At 43.2% G+C, this 26,722-nt stretch overlaps 1 protein-coding gene across 2 annotated transcripts in view; it reads left to right on the forward strand.

Moving 5' to 3' along the window:
- LOC127622726 (protein-methionine sulfoxide oxidase mical3a-like) overlaps nucleotides 1-26,722 on the forward strand; it is a 90,881-nt gene that overhangs the window by 40,009 nt on the left and 24,150 nt on the right. The window contains exons 7-20 of one of the 2 annotated variants that reach the window (XM_052096778.1): nucleotides 961-1,061; nucleotides 2,930-3,187; nucleotides 4,088-4,203; nucleotides 6,771-6,897; nucleotides 8,120-8,213; nucleotides 8,329-8,355; nucleotides 8,630-8,777; nucleotides 12,360-12,556; nucleotides 12,687-12,805; nucleotides 12,887-12,961; nucleotides 13,056-13,235; nucleotides 15,919-16,020; nucleotides 19,778-19,888; nucleotides 23,885-24,004. In XM_052096778.1, coding sequence (XP_051952738.1) covers nucleotides 961-1,061; nucleotides 2,930-3,187; nucleotides 4,088-4,203; nucleotides 6,771-6,897; nucleotides 8,120-8,213; nucleotides 8,329-8,355; nucleotides 8,630-8,777; nucleotides 12,360-12,556; nucleotides 12,687-12,805; nucleotides 12,887-12,961; nucleotides 13,056-13,235; nucleotides 15,919-16,020; nucleotides 19,778-19,888; nucleotides 23,885-24,004 — 1,775 coding nt within the window. Of the gene's footprint in view, nucleotides 1-960; nucleotides 1,062-2,929; nucleotides 3,188-4,087; nucleotides 4,204-6,324; nucleotides 6,388-6,770; nucleotides 6,898-8,119; nucleotides 8,214-8,328; nucleotides 8,356-8,629; nucleotides 8,778-12,359; nucleotides 12,557-12,686; nucleotides 12,806-12,886; nucleotides 12,962-13,055; nucleotides 13,236-15,918; nucleotides 16,021-19,777; nucleotides 19,889-23,884; nucleotides 24,005-26,722 lie in introns of those variants that run through there. The other variant, XR_007968002.1, reaches the window with a different exon arrangement.

Consider the following 26,722-nt stretch of genomic DNA (forward strand, 5'->3'; position numbering starts at 1 on the left):
GCGCACAGACAGACGGGCATGCACTCGTGCGCACAGACAGACGGGCGCACAGACAGACGGGCACGCACTCGGGCGCACAGACAGACGGGCGCACAGACAGACGGGCACGCACTCGTGCGCACAGACAGACGGGCGCACAGACAGACGGGCACGCACTCGCGCGCACAGACAGACGGGCGCACAGACAGACGGGCACGCACTCACGCGCACAGACAGACGGGCGCACAGACAGACGGGCGCACAGACAGACGGGCGCACAGACAGTGTCCTGAGAGTATAAGTAATCATTAACACACAGACAGACGGGCACGCACTCACGCGCACAGACAGACGGGCGCACAGACAGACGGGCGCACAGACAGACGGGCGCACAGACAGACGGGCACGCACTCACGCGCACAGACAGATGGGCGCACAGACAGACGGGCGCACAGACAGTGTCCTGAGAGTATAAGTAATCATTAACACACAGACAGACGGGCACGCACTCACGCGCACAGACAGACGGGCGCACAGACAGACGGGCGCACAGACAGACGGGCGCACAGACAGACGGGCACGCACTCACGCGCACAGACAGATGGGCGCACAGACAGACGGGCGCACAGACAGTGTCCTGAGAGTATAAGTAATCATTAACACACAGACAGACGGGCGCGCGCACACAATATAATTGAATGAGCTATTCCTTTGACCACATACCAGAAGATTTGGTGGAGTAGGTAAAGAGAAACTCTACTGAAGGTTTGTGAGACACTGGACACAGCACTTATGTGTGCGGAGTGTTTTGTGCTGAATTGGCAGTCTGCTGTTGTGAGTTGTATAATCACTGTCTCTCTAGTTGATGAGGCAGTGAGCGCTTTATCTGCCGCTCAGATGGAGCTTAATTACATTTGTGAAAGGATGCAAACAACTTCTCTTTCAATAGCACTCTTTTGTTCTCTTGCTGTCGATTCACAGGGATTGACCTGGAAAATATCGTCTACTACAAGGATGACACGCACTACTTTGTAATGACTGCCAAAAAGCAGAGCCTGCTGGAGAAAGGCGTCATTCTGCATGTGAGTGATCAAAGACGTTCCGTTTTTACACTCTTCTCAATGCTTTCTGCTGTGGAACACGAAAAGAGATGTTTAGCAGAATGTTCACGCTGCTCTTTTCCATACAGTGAAAGAATATAGTGACCAGGGGCTGTTTAGCTTCTAAAACAATGAATGAACACCACAAAAGCTTCATAGATTTATCATAAAAGTAGCTCATACAACTTGCTATGTTCCTGGTCTTTTGAAGCCATTTGATAACTCATATTTAATCACTGATAATCTTTACCCTCACCGTAGCGCTCAAATATCATTAGTGTTCACATATATTAAAATATGGCTGTTTAAGATGTGTTGTGCCATTTGGTTCTTGAGTGTCACTTGACTGATCCCAAGACGGCAGGTTTGAATATGCAGAAGAAGCGAAAGAGTCGCATCGACTTCTATAATTTTGCTACTTTTGTCCTTTTTGGAGCTTATCAGCCCCTCTTGGTTTAGGTCAGTAATTGATGAAGGTCAGTAATTGATTTAGATTTTAAGTGATCAGTTTCTTTAAATAGAGTCGTATCCGGCTCTTCTTGTCATCCCTGTTTGTTACAATCATATGGATTTTATGCGTTTAGATTAACATTATTTGTAGTGTCTTTTAAAGCTTTTACTGCCTATGGTCCTGAGAGTATAAGTAATCATTAATGTGAGTGGACTGTTAGTCCCCATTTATTCACAATGAGCTCTTCAGCTGTTCCCAGTACTGCCAAGTTATGTTGAATCATTAATGAAGAAACTCTCTCTCTCTCTGTCTCTATCTCTCTCTGTCTCACTCTGTCTCTACTCTGTCTGTCTCTCTCTGTCTCTCACTCTGTCTCTCTCTGTCTCTATCTGTCTCTCTCTGTCTCTATCACTCTCTCTCTCTGTCTCTGTCTCTCACTCTGTCTCACTCTGTCTCACTCTGTCTCACTCTGTCTCTCTCTCTCTGTCTGTCTCTATCACTCACTCTCTCTGTCTCTATCACTCTCTCTCTCTCTGTCTCTGTCTCTCTCTGTCTCTGTCTGTCTCTGTCTGTCTCACTCTGTCTGTCTCTCTCTCTCTCTATCACTCGCTCTCTCTGTCTCTATCACTCTCTCTCTCTGTCTCTGTCTCTCTCTGTCTGTCTCTGTCTGTCTCACTCTGTCTGTCTCTCTCTCTCTCTATCACTCGCTCTCTCTCTGTCTCTATCACTCTCTCTCTCTCTGTCTCTGTCTCTCTCTGTCTCTCTCTGTCTCTCTCTGTCTGTCTCTGTCTGTCTCACTCTGTCTGTCTCTCTCTCTCTCTATCACTCGCTCTCTCTGTCTCTATCACTCTCTCTCTCTGTCTCTATCACTCTCTCTTTCTGTGTCTCTCTCTCTCTCTCTCTCTGTTTTAAATTTATTTTTTTAATGATACATTTGTTGAATGTTCATCTCGTCTTGTGCTGTCTGCTGTGGTTTGTTCTCTGGTTAAGCTGTGTTGCCATTATAGCTGGAGTTTCACTTACTGCCCCCTGGAGAAAATAGTTGGTATTCCAAGCTTGAGTTGCTCCGATGCTAGGAAAAGTCCTTGGCAAAGTCCAGGGACATGATTAATTTCATTGTATTTATAGCTCGTTATTTTTTATATAATTAAATGCACTTTTATGTAATTAATTGCACTGAATTAACGACAGCCTTAGTAATGGATTTTTATAGTTTGATATTGAAAGTCTGGGTCTGGGACAAGCCTAAAACATCAAAATCCCAACTTAAAAGGCATTTGAAAAGGACTGGTAAAAGTTTTAACGAGACCTTCGTCTAGCAAAAACAAAACTTAAGTTGGAATCTGTTTGTTTGAATAAAAATCATCCCCTGAGACATACAAGTTGCTCTTTCATGCAGGACTACGCAGACACAGAGATGCTGCTCTCCAGGGCGAATGTTGACCAGAAGGCTCTGCTCTCCTACGCCAGGGAAGCGGCCGATTTCTCCACCAACCACCAGCTTCCTTCGCTGGACTTTGCCATCAACCACTACGGCCAACCTGACGTCGCCATGTTTGACTTCACTTGCATGTACGCCTCAGAAAATGCGGCGCTAGTCCGCCAGCGCAATGGCTATAAGCTGCTGGTGGCGTTGGTGGGAGACAGTCTTCTAGAGGTCAGTATACAACCCTCTACGGACACATTGGAGAAAGAATCACCATTGGCTTGTAAATATTTTGTTTTTACTCACCAGACTGTAGACAACATGTAGTGTAATGCAACAGAAAACTAAAGATATTAAGAAAACTGAGAAGCATCCAAACCCACCCACCCACCCATTCATCCAAACCCATCCACCCAAACCCACCCACCCACCCATCCATCCAAACCCATCCACCCAAACCCACCCAAACCCATCCACCCAAACCCATCCACCCAAACCCATCCATCCATCCATCCCCACCCACCCCATCCATCCATCCATCCATCCCCACCCACCCATCCATCCATCCACCCAAACCCATCCATCCATCCATCCACCCAAACCCACCCATCCATCCATCCATCCACCCAAACCCACCCCATCCATCCATCCACCCAAACTCCATCCATCCATCCATCCATCCACCCAAACCCATCCATCCATCCACCCACCCAAACCCATCCACCCAAACCCATCCATCCATCCACCCAAACCCACCCATCCATCCATCCATCCACCCATCCATCCATCCATCCATCCAAACCCATCCATCCACCCAAACCCACCCCATCCATCCACCCAAACCCACCATCCATCCATCCAAACCCATCCATCCATAAAACAGATGATATTATTATGAAGCAGCTTCTTGCAACAACTTCTAAAATTACATTTTCTCACATAAATATTAAAACCGCCACTGGCAGCGGAAACATTACACACACTTATACTGGCTCGACAAAAAGCATTGTGGGTAGATTTTCCATCATTCTTCTTGCAGTAGGTGTCCGATTACTAATATGATTTTACAGCCTCTCATTTGTCACTCTTATGACTGATGAAAATGCAGTTGTGTTTTGTGTGCATGAGCAGCCGTTCTGGCCGATGGGGACGGGAATAGCGAGAGGATTCTTGGCAGGCATGGATTCAGCGTGGATGGTGCGGAGTTTGGCTCAGGGAAACTCTTCTCTGGAGGTGCTTGCTGAACGGTAGGACAGATACCATGTTCAGAACGGAATACAAGCACACATTTCCATCACCACTTTTATAAATGGCTCTGCCGTGTGTGTGTGTGTGTGTGTGTGTGTGTGTGTGTGTATATATATATATATATATATATGTTTTGAGTTTGCATTTTACAATCAATGTGATGAGACACGAAATAGAAAGACAACAAATCAAAAAACTTTTTTTTTCTCCATTGTGTTTACTGGCTATTTACAAACAAATGAAAATAATAAAAGCACCAGGAAATGACTCTGAACCGGTTGGGTAATTCATTTGTCAAAAGAGTTAACGGTTCAACTGTCTAATGCAGGGGGGTTCAAACAGGTGTCCGAGGACCCACAGGGGGCTGCAAGGGGGTTCTAGGGGGCTGCAGAAAATAAATAAAAAAATTAAATATATATACATGCATACACACACAACTTTGCAATTAAATAACTGTGTGAAACATTATTATTGTGTTGTTTAAAAATTAATATGAACTTGTTATCTTTGCATTATTTGAGAAATTTTTTAAAAAGAGATATATATATTTTATATTTAAAGATAACTATGTATCATTATTTCATCATATATTGAATTATTGTTTTATGATGGGCTTTCTCAGCAAATATTTGTATATGCGATTAATTAATCGGGACACCTAATATATATACACACACTAGGGCTGGGATAAACGATTATTTTTTAAACGATTAATCTAGCGATTCATTTTTTCAGTCCGATTCGATTTCGATTAATCGACTTGTGACAACACCGGTAATACCGGTTTCATCGGGGGTGGGGGTGTATAAAATGTAAAAAAAAAAACATTTGCCGGGAGTTTGATTGACAGGCGATCTGAACAATCAATCATAATACGCCATTTTTGTCCGACAAAGTAGTCAGGAGAGAGAAGATTAACGTCGGTGGATTTGAATAATGGATTGTAGGCTACTGTACTGACGTCTTTCCGCGGTTAAAACAACAGTCCTTCTGATGTAGGCTACATTCATGTTTAGCCTATTGATGCTATAAATGAACCAAGGAAAAGATGATCGGTTCACGAGCAGCTTTAACTGAGGCAATCTGTCACGACACATTAAAGAGCCACAAAATAGTAGCCTAGGCCTAGTTATGGTTTAATTTTCTTTGAATGACCAAATTTGAAAGTTGAGACTTTATTAAATGTTACCTGCTTGGTCCTGTCTGTCAGCGCGTTGTCAGTGTCCTCTATGTATTTTTCACGACATTCATAGCTATAAGCGCATTATTAATAGCTATAAGCGAAAACTTTAGGTGTCGACAACGTATTATAGCCTACTCCAACATCGAGTGCAAAGTGGGGAGTTGAATAAAAACTTACGGTGCTCTGTCATCTGCAGCTGCAACCGGGTGGCGCCTCTTCAGGTGCTGGTGCATTGCCGTGGTGCTAGAATGGAAGGCCATCTGCATTTTGCAAAGACGACATATCACGGAATTGTTTCCTTTTAAATTAAAGAATTCCCATACTTTAGAGGAACGAGTGCATGCCGCCTTGCTCTTCTGATAGTCTTGAGTGCCACTCGTGTTACTACTACTCGCCGGCGCCGCCATCTTTGTTTTGGATCCGACGAATCGACGCGCATATTTTGCGCGTTGTCCCAGCCCTAATACACACACACACACACACACACACACACACTTTTATTATAATATGAATATATATATATATTATTAAAATAAGAGTGTGTGTATTTATATGCGTTTGTGTTTTTATATATACATAATATGAATATATGTGTATATATATTAAAATATGTGTATGTGTGTGTGTGTGTGTGTGTATGTACTGTGTGTATGTATATGTATGTATGTATATATATATATATATATATATATATATATATATATATATATATATATGTATATGTATATGTATATGTATATATGTGTGTGTACATTGTTATTAAACATAGTAAATAAGGATATATTCAATACATGTAGCATCTTTTGCATTTTTCAATCCAAACTTTGTGTGAAACTGTCTTCTGGCATTTTAAATAAAAATGTTCTGAAAAATGTACAGGATTCCCCCGGTCATGGAAAACCTGGAATTTATGATTTCCTGCTCTTCTTTTCCTCAGCAAAATCTAGCTACAAAAGACATTTCAGGCACTTTTGTAGAGTAAGACGACGCACTGTCATTTGTGAGTAAATCGCTCTCAAGTTAATAAATCCGTGTGAATGTTTTCAAATCTTTCTGAATGATTGTTTCATTAGTGAATTGGTCCGAATCAAACATTTATTTGCAAAAATCTGAATCCAGCAATCTGGAAAGACTGGGAATAGCATGGGAACGTTTTTATTTCTCTGCACTGCTATTTTTGCTGCATACTGCAAAATCATTAACGCAACAAAGCTGTGTTCAAATGATAAACGGCATGTTTGTGCGGAGGCAAGTGTTTTACAGCCTACATCACGTCTCCAGGGTCTCCTCTTGAGACGTCGCTCTTGGGGAGAAAGCCAAGATGAAGTTTACTCTGATTGCATAATGTTTTGTAATTATGACCAAACATCTCTTGGGTTTCAGGGAAAGTATCTATCGACTGCTGCCTCAAACGACGCCTGAGAACGTGAGTAAGAACTTCAGTCAGTACAGTGTGAATCCAGCCACACGCTACCCAAACATCAGCCTCCACCAAGTGAAACCCAACCAGGTTTGTTTACATGCAGCATTTCACAAGCTCTGCTCCTTTAATCTGCCTGAGATTCCGGTTATAAGCTTATTAGTGCCGCCGAAGTCCACGACCAATAATGTCTCGCATTACTCATACTAGTAATTTATTAGACTTCTGAAGTATTCTTTTGCATTTTAGTACAATTTTAGTTTAAATTTTCAGGGGTGTGTAAACTCATCAGCATGCAAATGCTGGTGATACGAGGAGGGGGGCGTGGCCAGGCTGTGAGTGTGCTCATCCGGCCCCCGATTGGGCTAATCAACCAAGGAGAGGGATAAATCTGAGCCGTATGTGGCAGCTGTGTGTGGCTCTCTTTCTCAAACTGTCGCATCCCGCTGCACATATACTTCTCGGCTGATTAGCCCGATTTGCTGCCGAGCGCGCACTCAGCCCGGCCACGCCCTCCTTCTCGTCCTTAGCACCACCAACACTTGATTGATAGTAGTCATTGATTGATAGTAGCATTCATTATTAATGCAACTTTATATTTTTTTATATTTGAAATGAGGTCCATTTTTTTAAATCACAAAATATGTGCAATTTTAAGGACTATGCCAGACCATTAACCCCAAAGCATCCTTCCGTCAGATGCAAACGTACAGGACACGTGACGCAAATCTCGTCATCAGCAGCGTGCTCGAGCACTGAAAGCGTGCAGCCCGATTTTACAACCATGCATCTTTGATCGCGCAGAATGCTCATGCTCCTGGAATAATTGGCATGGATTAGTGGATCCACAAGGTGGCATTACTCACATTTGAAGCATTGCTTTCACAAGGAAACTGTATATGTAATCGCCGGTTAACAGGGAGATTAAAACAACAATAGTCTTGCGCGCAAGTGCCAACCTCCTGTGTATGCGCGCTAGTCAAGTGGAGTACACTATAGGCACGCGTGTCATGTGGCATATGAAACTTTGTGTAACATAACAATTTAGTGAAAAATATTAAATCCCAGACTTACAGGGACCAGATCTAGAGACTTAATAGTGGACGCACTTCATGTGGATTAGTTAAAATAATCAAGCTACATCCAAAAGCACCCTAGCAACCCTATGAACACCCTAGTAACACACATAGCAACACATTAAAACCCACTTAAAACACCTTTGCTGCCTTGTAAACGTTCACTGGCCCATGTTTGGCCTGTTTATGCAAGTTATGAGCTCTAAAACCAATTTGATGATCCAATCTTACCACAGGTGCGGCATCTGTTTGACACGGGAGAGACCAAGGATTTGTGCGTTGATATGGAGCGTGTGGTCAACTCTTCAACTCCTAAACTCACAAGAAATGGTGGGTAGACTTACAATCACGTCAATATTGTGCACTAATTGTGATGCATTTATCTTCTATTTATACATGTGATGGTCTCAACGTAATCTCGTATAACTTATTATTTTCATCCTAGAACTTCTGCTTGACAAGCTTTTGCAAGGTAACTTTGCGGATCTCTTGAATCCGAATGCATGATACTTTGTTTTACAAACTGAAAAGAGTGACTTGGACATGGACTGGGTTGTTTTGTTTCAGTGCTTTAGAGTTAAACGCAGTTTGCACTAACTAAATGCACCTTGAAAGGTTTTCAGACCCTGGTCTTGTGATGTTACTAAAACTGATCCGAACACTGAGCGGTCGCTGGAGCGCTCCATTACTAAATGCTCCTATTCTTTCTTGAGCGGCGCCGGTTGACTTTGCTTTGCTCCCCTCAGAGTCCATCGTGCGCTCCAGTAAGCTGCTGAACTGGTGTCAGAGGCAGACGGAGGGATGCAGAGGCGTCCGCGTGTCTGATCTCACCACGTCCTGGAAGAGCGGTCTGGCCCTGTGTGCGCTCATCCACCGATACAGGCCAGACCTCATGTGAGTGCAGTATGCCACGTGCTGATCCTAACAAAAGCCCTGTGTTATTATGCTGCTATATTTAAAGGTGCCGGGATGGAGGACAAACACGGACGGGTGCCACAGGGCATCAGAGATTCAGTTCAGGCAGGAATACCACAAGGCAAAGTTCAAGAGATTATTTAAACATGGCGTATTGAAAAGTCGGCACGCAAGAGGATCCACACGGTTTGTTTTCTTTGGCGATGATTGGCATCGGCCGATTAACAGAAGCGTTAAATGATGCATGAAATAAGTGTTTGGACTTGAGAAGTTTTCTGTACATCTGATGTGCTGTTGCGTTCAGGGGGGGCGGATGGGAAGAGAAATCGGCCTGGGGTTTTACATAGAAACTGGCCCAAAAGTTGGGGTGGGGGGTGGATCTGCATAACGCCGCGGCTCATTTCAGCTTAGTCCCGGTTCTCACGACGGCCAGTCCGCCCAGGATCGGCCCCAAGGTGCGTCGGCCTGCTGGGAAAATGCCCAGTAAGCCGGAATACCAATCCAGCCCTGCAGGCGTTGATTTTGTTTTGGTGGTTGTGATGGTGGGGGACACGTTTCCCCCTCACCCCACAATACATGAAACCTACATAACTGGTTTACCGGCAGTGTCTATTGTGACATCTTGCCCCAAATAGTGTGCCCTGCCACTATAGGTCATGATGTGTTCAGTGAAATGACTTGGTCTTGCTTTGTTTGGCGGAGTTTACGTGGTGCACTCCTCACACTGTAACCGCAGTGCTTCTGGGGCATTTGCTCTTATGCACTGGGGCAGAAGGCCATATATATCTATTCTTGGCATTTGGATCACAGAGCAGCTGAACAGCCCCATTAGCATTATCATAATTCTCCATTAGAGTCACTGCTGAGTGACCTGTAAAAGCTTCTGCTCATGAGCTGTTTGTTCAGGTCAGCTGAGCTTCACTGCGTTTGTGTTTGTAAGGCAGCATTAGTTGAATTCTCACTGGAGGATACTGGATGCCAATAATACTAGCACTATTCAGACACTTCTCCAATGTGTTTGCTTCATTTAGATACTTAAAACCGTAAACACTGGTAACACCAGTAAAACGGTTTGGCACATTTCTCTCCTTTTCTCCCCAATGTGGAACGCCCAATTCCCAATGCGCTCTAAGTCGTCGTGGTGGCATAGTGACTCACCTCAATCCGGGTGGCGGAGGATGAATCTCCGTTGCCTCCGCTTCTCAGACGTCAATCCACGCATTTTATCACTTGTTGACTTGTTGAGCGCGTTAACATGGAGACGTAGTGCGTGTGGAGGCTTCACGCTATTCTCAGTGGCATCAACCCACAACTCACCACACTCCCCACAGAGAGCGAGAACCACATTATAGAGACCACGAGGAGGTTACCCCATGTGACTCTACCCTCCCTAGCAACCGGGTCAATTTGGTTGCTAAGGAGACCTGGCTGGAGTCACTCAGCATGCCCTGGATTCAAACTCATGACTCCAGGTGTTGATAGTCAGTGTCAGTACTCTCTGAGTGACCCAGACCCACATAAATGACATTTGAAAAGTACCCACAGTTTTAGGGTACGTTTACACGACAACGATGTACTAAAAACCGAAAAGTATTTCCTTTTGCGTTTTTGAAAAGTTACGCGTACAGACGTCAACGTTGTCAAAACGATCCCCGTTCACACGGATCTGCGAAAATGACTAAAAACGTTGTATCATGCATGCCAGGCCATTAGTTGGTGATGTCACTGTAAAGAAACGCTATGCGCCTGCGCACATAAGCATTCTTCCACAGAGCGGTCAAATACAAACAATGAAGATGGCGAAGGCATACAGCACATTTGTCTGGACGGACGATGAGGTTACTTTGCTGGAGCAGTGTCAATAAACTCAATCTTGAGCAGCACAAACACAGTCATGTAGTTATGTTAATGCCTCGTGCGGATGCCTATATACGGATTACGTACGTGCGCATGTCATCGTTTTCACAAAGTTTTCACTTTTTAGTTGAAAACGTTGTAATGTAAGAAAACGTTAGCCTGTAAAAATAATACTCGAGAGTACGCAAAAGGATGTTGAATGTTTGAAAGGGTACGCCACTGTAAAAAGTTTGGGAACCACTGGTCTACATCATCGTTGATTAAATAAAAAAAACTTTTGTCAACAAATGTTTACGTCATTGATTTCATTGATTTAAAAATGTGAAAATAATGAAGTCTGAACTTGAACTCGCAGTATCACGAGTTTCACCTCTTAAAGGAACAGTACACCCAAAAATGTAAATGTGCTGATAATTTACTCGCCCTTAGGCGGTCCGAGATGTATATGACCTTCTTTCTTAATCAGATCAGGATTTAAGATTTTTAGGAAAGTATCCCAGGTTTTTAGCTTCATCCAATGCAAGTGCATGGACACAAAGCACATTTAGTCAGCATCGAAGTAATCCACACGACTAATGCCGATCCAGTAATGTCTTCCGAAGTCGATAGGTTTGTGTTTTTTTTTAAATCCCCTTTTCTCTCAATTTGGAGTACCCAATTCCCATTATTTAGAAGGTCCTCGTGGTGGCGCTCACTTGAGAGGGTCTCGCTAAAGTTACTCACTTTAATCCGGGTGGTGGAGGACGAGTGTCAGTTGCCTCCGCTTCTGAGAGCGTCAATCCGCGCATCTGATCACGTGACTCGTTGTGCATGACACCGCGGAGACTCACAGCATGTGGAGGCTCATGCTACTCTCCACGATCCACACACAACTCACCACACGCCCCATTGAGAGAACCACTAATCACCACCACGAGGAGGTTACCCCATGTGACTCTACCCTCCCTAGCAACCGGGCCAATCTGGTTGCTAAGAGACCTGACTGGAGTCACTCAGCACGCCCTGGATTCAAACTCGCAACTTCAGGGGTGATAGTCAGTGTCAATACTCAATGAGAGACCCACGAATCGCTAATTAAAATGTTATGAACTTAAACGCTTCTGCAAACACTGAATGCCTCCCGACGCTGTCATGTGACGTCATCACGTTGGCACGTTCAGAATTCCTCTCGTTTACCACAGAGGAACGTACTTCATGCGAGAGTTGGGTCAATTCAAACTGCTACAGCGAGCGCCGATTTCAAGTTAAAACATTTTTAATAAGCGATTTATGTGACGTAATGTCAGAAGACATTACAAGATCGCCGGGAGTCGTGCGGATTACTTTGATGCTGACTAAATGTGCTTTTTGGACCGTCAGAAATTGGTGTCCGTTCACTTGCTAAAGTCCTATACATCTCTGATGGCCTGATGGCGAGTAAATTATCAGCACATTTACATTTTTGGGTGTACTGTTCCTTTAAATTGAAAAGTCTAATACAATACATGCATTAAAAGTCGATAAAACGCTTGAATAATGATATTAAAATATATTGTAATGCTTATACATTTGAAATGAACGTAATCTTGGTGTTGTGTTTTCAGCTGAGCTACAGTAACACGTGTGCTTGTGTCATTGTTATTCATTATACCCACTATAGCATATGCTCATTAACATTATACATTATATTGAAACGTTTCTCTCCTGTGTTGTGATGTGTTAAAGTGACTTTGACTCTCTGGATGAGAATGATGTGCAGAAGAACAACCAGTTGGCATTTGACGTGGCTGAAAAAGAGTTTGGGATTTCTCCCATCATGACCGGGAAGGAGATGTCTGTTGTGGTGGAGCCTGACAAGCTCTCCATGGTGATGTACCTCAGCCAGTTCTTTGAGATGTTTAAGGACACTGTGCCACCTGGTGGTGAGTTAAAGCACTGCACTGATGCATGAGACCATTATAAGACTATAAAAGGCTGTGTTAGGACAGTCCCAACTGCCTTGCATGATAATCTGTGGTAGGTAATCACTGATAACACCTAACCCTGTTCTAGGAAATCACAACCTGAGTCCTGAGGAGAAGGCGGCGTTGTTTGCCAGCACTAAATCGCCCATCTCGTTTCTCAGTAAACTGGGTCAAAGCATCGCAATCTCCCGCAAACGAAACCCAAAGGTAGTCGACCACAGTTGTTTATACTGCTAGATTATTTGGTTGTTGTATAAATGCTCAACTCTATGTCTTAATCAATTATAGGACAAAAAAGAAAAGGAACTGGATGGATTGGGGAAAAGACGGAAGACGAGCCAGGCAGGACAATCGGAGGAGGATGTAAGGCTGAATTGTGGGTCAATGGAATACAAAATATTGGTGTGTGTTTTACACACTTGCTTAAATGCTTCATTTCTGTTCTCCAAAATGTCAGGAGGATCTGCTGAGGGTTAATCTAGATGACAGGCCTGCTATCGCGACAGCCCTGACGGAACGTAAAATCGAGTCGGCTGCGGCAGCTAACAATAACAACAAAGTGAAATCGATGGCCACACAGCTGCTAGCGAAGTTTGAAGAGAACGCTCCAGCACAGTCTACTGGACTGAAGAGACAGGTGTGTGTGTGTGTGTGTGTGTGTGTGTGTGTGTGTGTGTGTGTGTGTGTGTGTGTGTGTGTGTGTGTGTGTGTGTGTGTGTGTGTATGCGACTGTAAAAAATGAAATTGCAATTTATCCGGCTTATGGGAGTTTTTGAATCACATAAATTAAAAATCTTAATTGCATTTATAAAAACTACTTTTCTATATAAAAACGCATTAGATCAACAATAGTACCCAAATGTTGCCCCAACTAGTCAGAGTTGTCTGAGTTTCACGTTGAACAGTGTTGCTTTTGTGTGAGTTCCCAGCATGCACTGCAGCTGAATTAATTATGTGGTTAGTGTTTTAGGCTTGTTGTTTGCTGACTTTGTAGTCACTGTTGGCACTGTTAGTTACTAGTTGTGTGGTGATGTTAGCTCATCTTTTAACGTAATGAGGTTTGATGGTGGCCCCCATTATTGAGGTTTAAGGATTGAGGTCTATCGTGTGTTTGCATCAAACAATTGTTCATACCGCCTTGTCTCGCAAGACACACCTCTCTTTCCGCATCGGTGGTGACTTCATATAAAAGTACTTCAAACGATGACAAAATGACAGTTCTCACATTGTGAGCGGTGAGCGTTGAAGTTAAGTTGCTCAACGATTCTTTTTTTTACTGAGTGTGTTTGTTTGCGTGTTTGTTTGCACTGTATTCACAGTAGTTTAATTCACTTCTCATTCAACATCTGGTGTATTGCTCCTCCAGTGCCGTTCTCAGAGCTTGTTGTAAGCGAACCGAACTATAGAGCATGCACAATGTGTGTAAAGTGCTCACATATTGCACGCTCTGAGAGCTAAATATAGCAGCGCATCATGAGCCAATGCACGCGTGTGTGTGTCAACAGAGCGGCGCTCATTTAGTAAAGTACGCTGTGCATACATACTGTACTGCGATTCACAAATCTATCGTACGTATTCAAGAGTCTTCTAATAAAAAGCTCGAGACTTAAAGGTGCTTTAAAGGTTCTTTTATGTCATTCTTTGAGCTCAATGATAACGACAATGACAATCACATTGTATCAGATTTGGATCAGACTTGTCCGACTGATACCCGATCTGGGTAAAAACGTCCGTATCTGAGCCGAAACTGATCCAGGTATCGGATCGGTGCATCCCAAACTGTAACTAAAAAAATCTTTCATAATGCAGCTTTAAAGATGACTGTTTATTTGCTTATTTCAGCTTCCATGCACCGTTTGACTCGGCAGCCTGTAAAATAATACAAAAACACGGATTTATATTTCAGTGATTATCATCATCATTATTTTTTCATTTACATTTATGCATTTGTCAGATGCTTTTATCCAAAGTGACTTACAGTGCACTTATTACAGGGACAATCCCCCCGGAGCAACCTGGAGTTAAGTGTCTTACTCAAGGACACAATGGTGGTGACTGTGGGGATCAAACCAGCAACCTTCTGATTACCAGTTTACCAGTTATGTGCTTTAGACCACTACGCCACCACCACTCCGTATAATTGTTTTTATATCTTAAACGTGGTTTAAGATATATTCATATATATATATATTATCACTTCAGTATTTTAATTGCCTTTTCATTTCGTTTGGAGTGCAATTTGAATTTAGAAATGCATTTGATTTAAGATTTAAATGTTTTTAATTCATTTAATTTTCATTGCAAAATCAATAAAGCAAGAATATTCACAAATCCTTCAGCCCCGAGGTTTCCGACGTAATTGGATATATATATAAATCATGAAGGGGGGAACAACACTGATTTATTCACACACATGATGTATTTTCCTGGATAAGGAAATACCCGTCCGGTGGAGAATGCACAGATGAAGCTTCTTTGCCAGAGAGATGTTCACAACTGTTGTAAAACCATCTTTCAGATAGTTGAACACATTGTAATTGCACTTTTTTCCAGTTTCATTTTAGTTAAAATATATAAATAATAAAGTTTGAAATCAAGGTGTCTTGCTTTATTGTGTAGGATTAACCCTAAACCTGCACAACAAAAATGACCCCATTGTACCACCTAGCGTCCAACCAGCGCTAATACCGGTGTTCGTCGGGTTCCTGAGTTTTGTTTCTTGACCGATCAAATCTTGTTGGACCAAGACTCTTCTCATCGACTAATGTTTGGTCGACTATCAGGGGCAGCCCTACAAATCTGTGCCTCGACTACTTGTGACCAGCCCCAGACAAACTCGACCTCTGTCATTCCCCACCGCTTGCATATCTGTAGATTTCATATTTTGTCCCTTTTCATGATGCTTTCAGCCTCCAATAAGAGCATAGAGCTCTCGGGTGCTGTTAATACATGTTCCAATCTCTAAATCTTTTCCTCGGGCCATCGCAGCTACTCTGTGTTTACTAGAACTGCACAGCATGCTGCAAGTGTGCCTGTTATGGTCTGGCTTTTAACATTTTGACTAGGAAGGAGTGGCCAGGAGCAGAGTTTTGTGTATCTGTTCACTCTTGCCTCATGTCCTTAGTACATCTATACGTTCATGCATGTCAGAACTCATTTTATTCATGTATGACATATTACAGGTATTTTCTCTGAAACGTCTGTGTCTGTGTGTCTCTCCCGATTCATCACTCATTTTCCATTTCTCTTCCCTCACTCATGAACATTCATTGTGGCTCATATTTGGCTTTGGGAATTCCTCGCATGTTATACGGCCTCAGGGAGATTCAATGCCCAACCTGGGGCGGCTCCTGACCCCGTCTGTGGCCCCTCTCTCTCTGAAAGAGTCTGTGCGTCTGGCCCCGGTCCCGGCGTGGAGGAAGGTAAAGCGTGTAGTACATTCCCCCCCGTCCGCAACCTTAGACCCTCTCAGATCATCCTGTGTCATCAATGTTTGTCAGTGTCTTTTTGTCTTTAATAATGGATCGTAACTGGGTTTTTGTGTCTTAGTTCTGTTTAAATCTTAAGCAATATAAGAAGTACAGTCCGTTCAATGGGTCTCATTCATGAACCACAAGCAAAAGACATTCCTGTGTAAGTCGTTTGTAAAAACCATTAGTGCATTAACTGTCGTACTGAACTGCTCCTTTGCTAAGGCCCGCCTTGGTGTGTTGGGGAATTTTGGAAGTATTGGGAAAAACTTTGGGCACTTGGCTATATGCTGCGGCATCTTTGTGGCATTCTTCACTGAGATCTTAACACCACACATGTACCCACACATCAGATGGCACACGTGGCATTGTTCTGTAGAATAATATTAGAAAAAAGCTTGTAAAAACACTAATGCAATGCCATGCACGGATATAATAATAGTTAGCTAAACAATTGGAATATTCTGGAATGGTAAAAATATTTTACAGTTGATGCTGGATGAATGAATAGAAATGGGCAAGAGGAATCGATGAACACTCAAGCAGCGAAATCAAACTATAACCTGCGTTCTCGTATGAGAACAGAAAACTGGCTAGCAGAAGAAACAGCAGCACAGTTGAGCTAGCTAGCACCATGATAACTAGCCTCTTAAATTGGCAATGACATGATGTTAGCTAGCTTACATTTAGCATATCTGATTTCCAGTGCAGCTACTGTATAAACACATTTGATTTAATATTTGCTTGTTAAACTTTGAACAAATATATTAAATGGTAAATGGTCTGCACTTATATAGCCTATTATTAACATTAGCGGTTACCAAAGCGCTTTATACACACACACACACCAATGATGGCAGAGCTGCATGCAAGGTGCTATCCTGCCATAGGGAGCAACTTGTGGTTCAGTGTCTTGCCCAAGGACACTTCGGCATGTGGAGTCATGTGGGCCGGGAATCAAACCACCAACCCTGAGATTAGCGGCCGACCCGCTCTACCACCTGAGTCACCATTTACCCTAATAATATCATCAAAACTTGACTGGATGTTCAAACTTGACTTCAGTAGTCCTGCTGCAGTAAGTAGTGTGCTGTGTGCATGTGATTGAGGAATGTGCAGGTACAAATTAAACTAAATTTGCATTAAATCTGGCTGTTTTAACCAAGATTATGCTGCAAGATGTTTTTTTTTTTTTTAGCCTTGTTATAGGCTAACCTGTAATTTTGGACATTTCCAGTTTGTTCCCATTAATTCCCATGGAAAGTTTCCAACCTAATTTTGAGGCAGTAGCGTTGAATGACATTTAGGCTAGATATGCCATTTTTGGATCAGTGCATTTGGTTTATTGTACATTTCTCACTGGTCTTTTTTCATTATGTTTTACATCGTAACTGTTACTGATTCTTCACAGAACTGCTGTCACATTAGATCAATGACTAATGCACAACTGTACGTTGTGAAATGCGTGCAACTTTCAGCGCATTTTATACTATCTCGTAGATTTGGCTTATGTGTTAATTATTCTCAACAATGTCTTCACTGTTTTAAAATATATTAAGAATAGTTAATTGGTGAATTTCGTTTAGAACAGGCTTTTAGGGTTGCGCTATTGGTCCTGCACTATTCATTTAATTATCCCATATCCGCTAACATTGATTCAGTGAATGCGTGACATGTTCTATATGTAATGTACAATGATGATAATGCAAGGTGAACACGACGCAGATAAATGCCGCTTTTCAGCAGAATTTAGCAGTGGATTTGTAATAATTATTATAAAAAATGTTTTGATTGTTTTCTGAAGGTTGGTTTCTTTTTAGTTTATTCAACAAGTTGACTCAATTTTTTGTTTAAACGTCTGTAGTTTACATTGATATCAATAAAAAGCACTAAATTGCTACTTGTTTTTTCTTCTCCCAATTTGGAACGCCTAATTCCCAATGCGCTCTTAAGTCCTCCTGGTGACGTAGTGACTCGAATCAATCCGGGTGCCGGAAGACAAATCTCAGTTGCCTCTGCGTCAGAGCCGTCAATCCGCGCATCTTACCACATGACCTGTTGACTGCGTTACCACGGAGACATGGCGCATGTGGAGCTGTTCTCCGCGGCATCCACGCACAACTCACCACACGCCCCACCGAGAACGAGAACCACATTATAGCGACCACGAGGAGGTTACCCCATGTGACTCTACCCTCCCTAGCAACCGGGCCAATTTGGTTGCTAAGGAGACCTGGTTGGAGTCACTCACCACACGCCCCACCGAGAACGAGAACCACATTATAGCGACCACGAGGAGGTTACCCCATGTGACTCTACCCTCCCTAGCAACCGGGCCAATTTGGTTGCTAAGGAGACCTGACTGGAGTCACTCAGCACGCCCTGAATTTGACTCCAGGTGTGATAGTCAGCGTCTTTACCTCTGAGATACCCAGACCCCGCTACTGTCTCTTTAAGAGAACCTGCAGCAATTCCGAGCAAGTGTGCACAGTTGAATTTTCAAGCATTATGGCTGTTTTTACCTTATCTACCATCTGCTTGGTCATATGTCAAGATTCAAATTCATGTGTATTTATTTTTTACTTTTTGATCATCAACTGACTGTAAATCCACAAGGCCTGGATCTCGTCTTTGGACACACAATACACAGAACAAATTATAAGTAAACTTTTACTCTCATAATGTGTATTGACTTAACCTGACATGCTTTAAAATAGAGAATGTTGTGAAAACAGTCCGGGGAAAAGTTTAACCAAAATGAGAGTTAAATTAGATTTGATGTTAAACGTAATGTAAATATAAATATACACTTCACAGCTCAAGTAAAGTGATTGTGACAGCAAAGGGTCAATTAAATGGGACAATCTCTAAGAATAATTACGAATGATTTGCACAAATTCACTCAGTTTTGCAAGTTTCATGAATGAGGCCCATAATGTTATAAAACTGTCTATGCACAAATTTCCATTGACGACTTCAGAACAACAGGAGGCCTATTGCTGACGTCAAGATCTGTTGGTGGGCAAAGTGTTGTTATTTGATCAGGAAATCTGTGTATTTGAGCATTCTTTGCACATGTGAGAAGCGAGCATGTCACATACTGTGTGTGTGTGTGTGTTCAGAGGCACACACAGTTACAGGAGCAGATGAGTTTCTGTTATAAGGAAAGACTGAAGTGTCAAATGCTGCCCAGCAGACAAGAGCAGGTAGAAAACACCGGTCATCTCTCATGTCTTTCTAGTTTCCTTGTAGGAGTCAAGGACTAGTTATCTCCACGTGTTGTTGTTCGTTTATTCGATTAGGTTTGCTCCGTACATTAGAAATCCAGAGGCTAATCCACTCTGTGCTTTAGTGTTCATTGTTTGTCTTTCCAGTTTGATTGTGATGAATGAAGTGAACTGTTGCTTATTGTTCTGGTGCTGATATTCCCCTTCTGATTGCAGTAGTTTAGATGTGGTTTTGATTGCTTTATTGTGCCTGCCATGCTCATGGGAGGTCTGTGTGTGTGTGTGTGTGTGTGCGCAAGTGTTTCTGATATCTGTGTTTTGATTCTTTTCTAATGTTTTACTGTTTGTAGTTTAACACAACATTCCTGTCCATCATCGTGTCAAATGCAAAACGTGTGTGTGTGTGTGTGTGTGTGTGTGTGTGTTTGAGATGAGTTATGCACGTGTAACGTCCGTCTCACTGCTCTCTCGTCTCTCTGAAGGCCAGCAGCGGTCCTGAGGTCTTAAGGAGCTGCCCTAAGAAAACTATTCTCCTCTCTTCCTCCTCACCTTCATCTTCCTCATTCTCTTCATCGTTTGTTCCACACACACAGGTGACGCTCTCATCACATCATCCCGTCCTCCACCTGTACTAACCTCACACGGTCTGACTTTAACAGATCTCTTTCCCCTTATCTGAACACGTGTCCTAGCAGCCTTGAATGATTAATTGAATTATGAAGTATACTGTAGTGGAGTGATGGTGTGGTATAGGAATGTATTGTGGTATGATGATGATGATGATGATGATAACAGCCGCATGTGTTGAATCTGGATAGCAGATAATCCATGATTGCAGATTGACTTGTCATGCAATGTATTGCACTTCTTCAATAGTGCCAAACAGCCACGTCCAGTTCCACTGATTGGCATCATCAGCTTTACCAAATTGCCTACCAGGCCCTATAAGGATTTTTCTTTATTGGAATTACCTTGTGTGCACCAATAACATTCGTGCAAGTGATTCGGTTCTGAAAAGTATGGCCGATATTATTGACGATAATAATGGCATCCTTTATTGAAGTTAAGCTAACAAGGACATAATCACTTCATAAAAACCCTCACCTAGTTTTATTTGTCCCTGTAATTTAACAGATCTAACATTTAGAGTGATCAACGACTATTTGGCCGATTATTTCATCAACTATTCGAGTAATTCACTGAAAAATTTGTAATTTCGAAGGTGTTTTTACAGTACACGTTCATCCTCATTTATGCGTTGTTAGTAAGTCGGTGTTTGATGCAACTCAAGACACAAGTTGAATAGCTTGTTTGCACATGATGTCACTGCGTTGCTGTGCCGTAAAATGCAGATGGAGGGCAGGAAGTGATTTTCCACACAGGAAGCACTATTATCACAAACTCATAATTAGAGATGCACCGATTGCAATTTTCTTGGCCGATTTCGATTTCCGATTTTTTGCAAGTGTGACCTGCCGATACCGATTTTTTCCGATTTTCTTTCTAAGAACTATTATTGACCACATATACAAACAAAATCTACCTTTCTTCAATGCAACATTTTATTTTCATAATAAAATAAATGATTAAACATTACAATTTCCCCCAAACTGCACTACGTTACAGGATCTTCTCTCACTTAAACAACTCTCAAAATAAAGTGCTCTGTGACTGAAGGTAGAAATAACAATTAACTGCAAATGAGTTGCTTTATATAACAGATGTCATTTCCCACTGTATAAATGGACCTTTTTCTCTTCATTACTCGTCTAACAAAACAATTCCAAAGATCTGAAAAACTGAAGTGTCCAATACGCTCAACTTACGTTAGATGTCCAAATATCAGTTGTAAAACTGAGCACTGCTTCGGGAACGGCTTCAACACTCCCGTTTTTCCCGGGAGTCTCCCGTTTTGTTATCTCTCCCAAAAAATACTCCCATAATTTGTATGGCCCAAACCACGTTATATGAATAATCAAATCAATATATTATTCCAAGGGGGTCCATTTGCCAGATCTTGAATGAAATGCATCCTACTCACACAATCGACACATCACACACATTACAAATCATTTATGACCTCAATCTGGCAACCTACAACCCATTTGCGCTGTTGATATCCGCGCTGTTGATATCTGCGCAGGCAGTAGACGCGGGATGTTAAATCAAGCATCACTGGTAGATGGGAGTGGAAGACTCAGCTGGTGCTCCGGTGAAAAAAACTAAATATACATGTACATTTAACAACAGCTGGATGGAAGAATTTAATTTCATATCCCGAAGCCATATTGACAATGCCCACGCCTTTTGCAAAGTGTGTCGCACTGATTTTAATATCGGACACGGTGGGAAAAATGACGTTAAATCACAACGGCACAATTTGTATGTATTTAGCCTGCCTCTGCCATCCAGCACCCCCCTTCCCCTCACCCGGATTTGTGTACCCAAATGTTGACAGATAACAGGCTGCGTGTGTGACATGACACGAGATTAAACAACTCGGGCAACGCAACGTCGGAAAGTACCTCCTACTCTGTATCGAGGAAATGTATCAGATTTCTGAAGCCTCTGTCCTCAACTATGGAGAACAGCTGGTCATCCAGGAACATGAATTCCATCATTTTCCTCGTAATTGCTTTGGTATTTTCGCTGCTCATGCCAAGGACTGATAGGAGAGGCACAAGGAGCTTTTATCGTGTACCAAAAGTTGTTGTTCATATGGGGGAAATGCAAGAAATTGACTGAAAACAGCTGAAAAAATGGCTTGTAACCCTGCGTCTGCGGTCGGGAGGAGCCGAATCGGATAATGCTCGTGTGTGTGTATGCAGTGACCACTTCATCAAAGCTAACTTATGTGGCTATGTTTATATAACTTTAGCTGTTTCCGTTCTTAGTAATGTTAAAGTCTTTGCATGCAGACATAAATAACTTACCCTGCCGTGCAATTGCAATGAGCTGCAATAACGTCTCCATCTTGTCTCACGATGATCCATGTCTTTAGTGGCGTTTCGGCGGACCTTTGAGTGTGGTTAACCTAATCACGTAAACAACGAGAGGCGCCGCAGCGGCTAATGTTTGTTGCTAGGTTAATGAAAAGTCACTCACCCGGGCGAAAACCAAAGGACAGTCATTGTGGAGCACCTTGGTACCGAGGTAAGTTGTATGCATCCATACTTTTGTACGCTTTCTTTTGTTTTCTGGTGGAGGAGGATGTCTGGAGGACAAGGTAGATGCTTATATCTACCGCCTCGATGGCAGGCAAGTATTCCGTTGAAAAATCACTCCATACAATAAGGATCACGTCCAACATGTGTTGTGATTTTCTGTTTATACATTTCTCTCATACTAGCGTCTAAACTAGTACAGTACAGACTTTCCTCCATCTTGTCCATTGTGCTTTTCATTCCTGCCCTCCATCTGACGTCAGCAGAATCACGTGACCGCAAACAAGCTATTGGCGGTTAAGAGCTGTCGATTAATCCATGCGATAATCGACCATATAGTCGATTAATTGCTCTAATCGTTAGATTTGTCAAAATACTCATTAGTTGCATGCAGCGCTACTGACAAATTGTGTTGAGTCCTCTAGTTTGGATTGTTGTCTAGTTGTAAATTAAATCTCAGTGCAGTGATTGGTTGAAATAGTTTTGTGTGTTCTCTATAGAATAATGATGGGACGGAATTAAACAAGGATGATGATGATGATGAAATGAACATGATCCAGGATAACTGAATGAAATTTAAAGTTTGATTATTTGAACTTCAATAACATGTTATCACATTACTACTATCAAAAGCAAAAAAATAAACAAATAAATGTTTAAATGAATAGTTCAGGTTCAATATAAGTTCACCTCAATCGACAGGATTTGTGGCATAATATTGATTTACCACTAAAATACAAAAAAGCCCAAATGTGTGTTCCAGTGAGACACTTCCAATGCAAGTCAATGGGGTTTAATCTGAAAACATTAAAATACTGTTTCAAAAGTATAAACAATGTGTGTTAACATGAGTTTAACACAATTATACATGATACAATCACTTAGTAACTGCATCTGTGGAACGTTATAGACAATTTTACAACTTTGTTGCCATGACGACGTGTCTCAGAAAACCGTAAAACGACCCGTTCAACGTTACAGCTCAAATAACACAAGAAGAATTAATGTAAGTGCATTTATAAAATTATAAGCGTCACATTTCTGCCTTTTTTAAACCTCCAAAAAGTGTCCCCATTGACTTGCATTGTAAGTGCCCCACTGGAACACACATTTGTGCTTTTATAAAAGAAAAGGAGGGACGAGTCGAATTTAATGTTTGTGGTAATCATCATTAAGCCACACGTTCTGTTGATTGAGATTAATTTGTTTTGAGCCTGGAATAAAAATCCTGCATTTCTTTGGGTGATTTTGATTGACAAGCACCTTAATTGTGAACCTGCATGTGTTTGTGATCGATCAAGTAGCTTGTTTTGAAGAATTTCTTTATAGTTATAAAACTGAACCGCAAGCACGTGAGCACTAAAACTCTGAAATTGTGTTAAACGGTTTAAACCTGTTTGTATTTGAGTGACTCTCCGTTTACAGGAAGTTAGCCTGCCTAATGTGGACGAATTAGAGCCAATACACATCCCTAGCATTCAAGAGAGAGCTGAGAGACTAACGGCTAAGTTTACTGGCAAACCCGAGAGGAAGAACGAGCCACAGGTAGAGGAACTCCAGAGAAACCGCGCATGCTCTTTACTAACTGAAGAATGGTGGAATGACATATTACATGGTTTTCAATGTTTTCTTTGAGTTGTGGCCTTGCGTTAGCAAAGATCTGCACTCTTTCCATATATATAGACATTAATAGCTATCTCTTCCTTCATCTAAATCCTGTGGAGGTGATGAAAACGCCATCACGGTTCTTTATTGAGCAGTGGCTTTCGACTCCCAGCTTCAGTCCTGAGCGACCCCTCCTGCCCTCTGACCCCCAGCATCAGGTGCTGAGATGAGCATGGGTGTTTCAATTGAACGTATGATGGTTTGAATGCCTTCGCTAATGCAGAGTATTTTCAGTTCTTTTTTTTTTTTCTCCCCAATTTGGAACGCCTAATTCCCAATGCGCGCTCTACGTCCTCGTGGTGGCGTAGTGACGAATCTCAGTTGCCTCCGCGTCTGAAACCGTCAATCCGCGCATCTTATCACGTGACTTGTTGAGGGCATTGCCATGGATACGTAGCGCATGTGGACGCCACACGCCCCACGGAGAGCGAGAACCACATTATAGCATCCATGAGAAGGTTACCCCATGTGACTCTACCCTCCTTAGCAACTGGGCCAATTTGGTTGCTAAGGAGACCTGGCTGGAGTCACTCAGCACACCCTGGATTCAAACTCACGACTCCAGATGTGATAGTCAGTGTCAGTACTCGCTGAGATACCCAGACCCCCGTAAATTACATTTTTAGAGAGGTGTGGCAGCTCACACTATTCTCCGCGGCATCCTCGTCCAACTCACCACGCACCCCACAGAGAGCAATGAACCACAATATAGCGACCACGAGGTGGTTACCCCATCACGTGACTTTTTGAGTGCGTTAGTGTGGAGGCTCATGCTACTCTCCACGATCCACACACAACTCACCACACGCCCCATTGAGAGAACCACTAATCACCACCACCAGGAGGTTACCCCATGTAACTTGAAATTTTACGAATTTGAAAAGTTGACATTTTTAACTCGAGCGAGAAATCCGCATGACGCGTTGTCACGGGAGCCTATCAGCATTGAGATTGTCCGGATGTCACTAATGTAGTAGCAGAATAAATCTGGACAAATGGATGAAAACTTTGTTGTAGCGGTGTGTGGACACCTGGAATTGTACGACACAACGTCATCATGTACAGAGACCGGATGATCAAAGACATTGCTTGGAGGAAGTTGGACTAGTAAGTTATGAAAATATGCGCATCTACTTGATTCCAGCTATTGGTCATACTTTACTATGAGCCATGTCATGGAAGCCCCGCCTCCTGTCCTTTTCCAAAGGGAAGCGGGAATGCTCGCGCAATACAATTCGTTGTTTGTGAACGCACCAATAGAGCTCCGAGATGGATCACATTACAAACTTTGATTAAAAGCAGAAGTATTTGAAAGTCAGATAAAAAGACAATGATACTGTAACACAGTTGAAGGATGGGCAAGGAGGAGGCGAGAACCGGCTTGTCAACATAAATTATATTTTAATGAGAAACTCAAAAACACATAAACACACACATGACGGACATGTCCGTAATTCTCTCTCTCGAACAATCGCCACCGCCACCTTTATCCCTCAGCTACTCATCAGGCTGATTGGGGACCGGCGCGCGATATTCCGACCGCCCCGCCCCTCCGCTCCACACTCCTCCCGGCGTTATCTCAGGCCGGGTGCCACCGGCATGACGTACACCCACCCTATCCCTGGGGCGGGTGTATCTTATGCTCCGCGTGGTCATCCCCGCCTTCCTCGCCCTGGGAGGAGATAGGAGGGAAGACAACAACAACAACAACAACAAAAAAAAACAAAATAGGCGAGGGAAAAGGCCAACACGGTGCGACAGGGAGAGAGAGAGGAGAGAGAAAAAGCTCACTCACCGGTTCTCTGATGTACCGTCGCGTGGTCCTCGAACACTCCTCCACACTCAGGCGGACGACAGCCGCTCCAACACCGGGCTGAACCGGAGTGAAACCGCCGACCCCCAGCGGGCAGAACGCGCCTCCGCTTTTCTGGCGGCAAATGGGGACACTCCTCCGCCCCTGGCAGCGGCTCTACCGCCCGGGCGGTCGGAGAGTTTCTTCCCTCCTCCCCTCGTGGACGGCGGTCTTCCCTCGACCCCTCTGCGCCTCTGGGGACGGCAGGGCACTCCTCCGCCCGGCAGCGGCTCCTCGCTCCAGGCGGTCGGGTATCCAGTCCCCACTTGCCCCGTGGACAACGGCCGCACTCCGCATCCGGCGGTCGGGCTACTCCGCCCCCGGCAGATGGCAGCGGCGCCCCTGGGTGGACGGCAGTGTCGAGGACTCTGCGACGGGCATCCCTCCTCCTTCCCGGTTTCAGCACCAATGTAACACAGTTGAAGGATGGGCAAGGAGGAGGCGAGAACCGGCTTGTCAACATAAATTATATTTTAATGAGAAACTCAAAACACATAAACAAACACACATGACGGACATGTCCGTAATTCTCTCTCTCGAACAATCGCCACCGGCCGCCTTTATCCCTCGCGCGCCTCATCAGGCTGATTGGGGACCGGGCGCGCGATATTCCGACCGGCCCCGCCCCCCTCCGCTCCACAGATACAAAACTACTTTAAAGGGTTCGCCCAGAGATTAAAATCCTCAGATATCTCAGATGTGAGACTTTCTTTCTTCAGCAGAACACATGTGAAGAAATATAGAAG

This window comes from Xyrauchen texanus, chromosome 29 (genome assembly GCF_025860055.1).
Source record: "Xyrauchen texanus isolate HMW12.3.18 chromosome 29, RBS_HiC_50CHRs, whole genome shotgun sequence".
Classification (NCBI taxonomy): Eukaryota; Metazoa; Chordata; class Actinopteri; order Cypriniformes; family Catostomidae; genus Xyrauchen; species Xyrauchen texanus.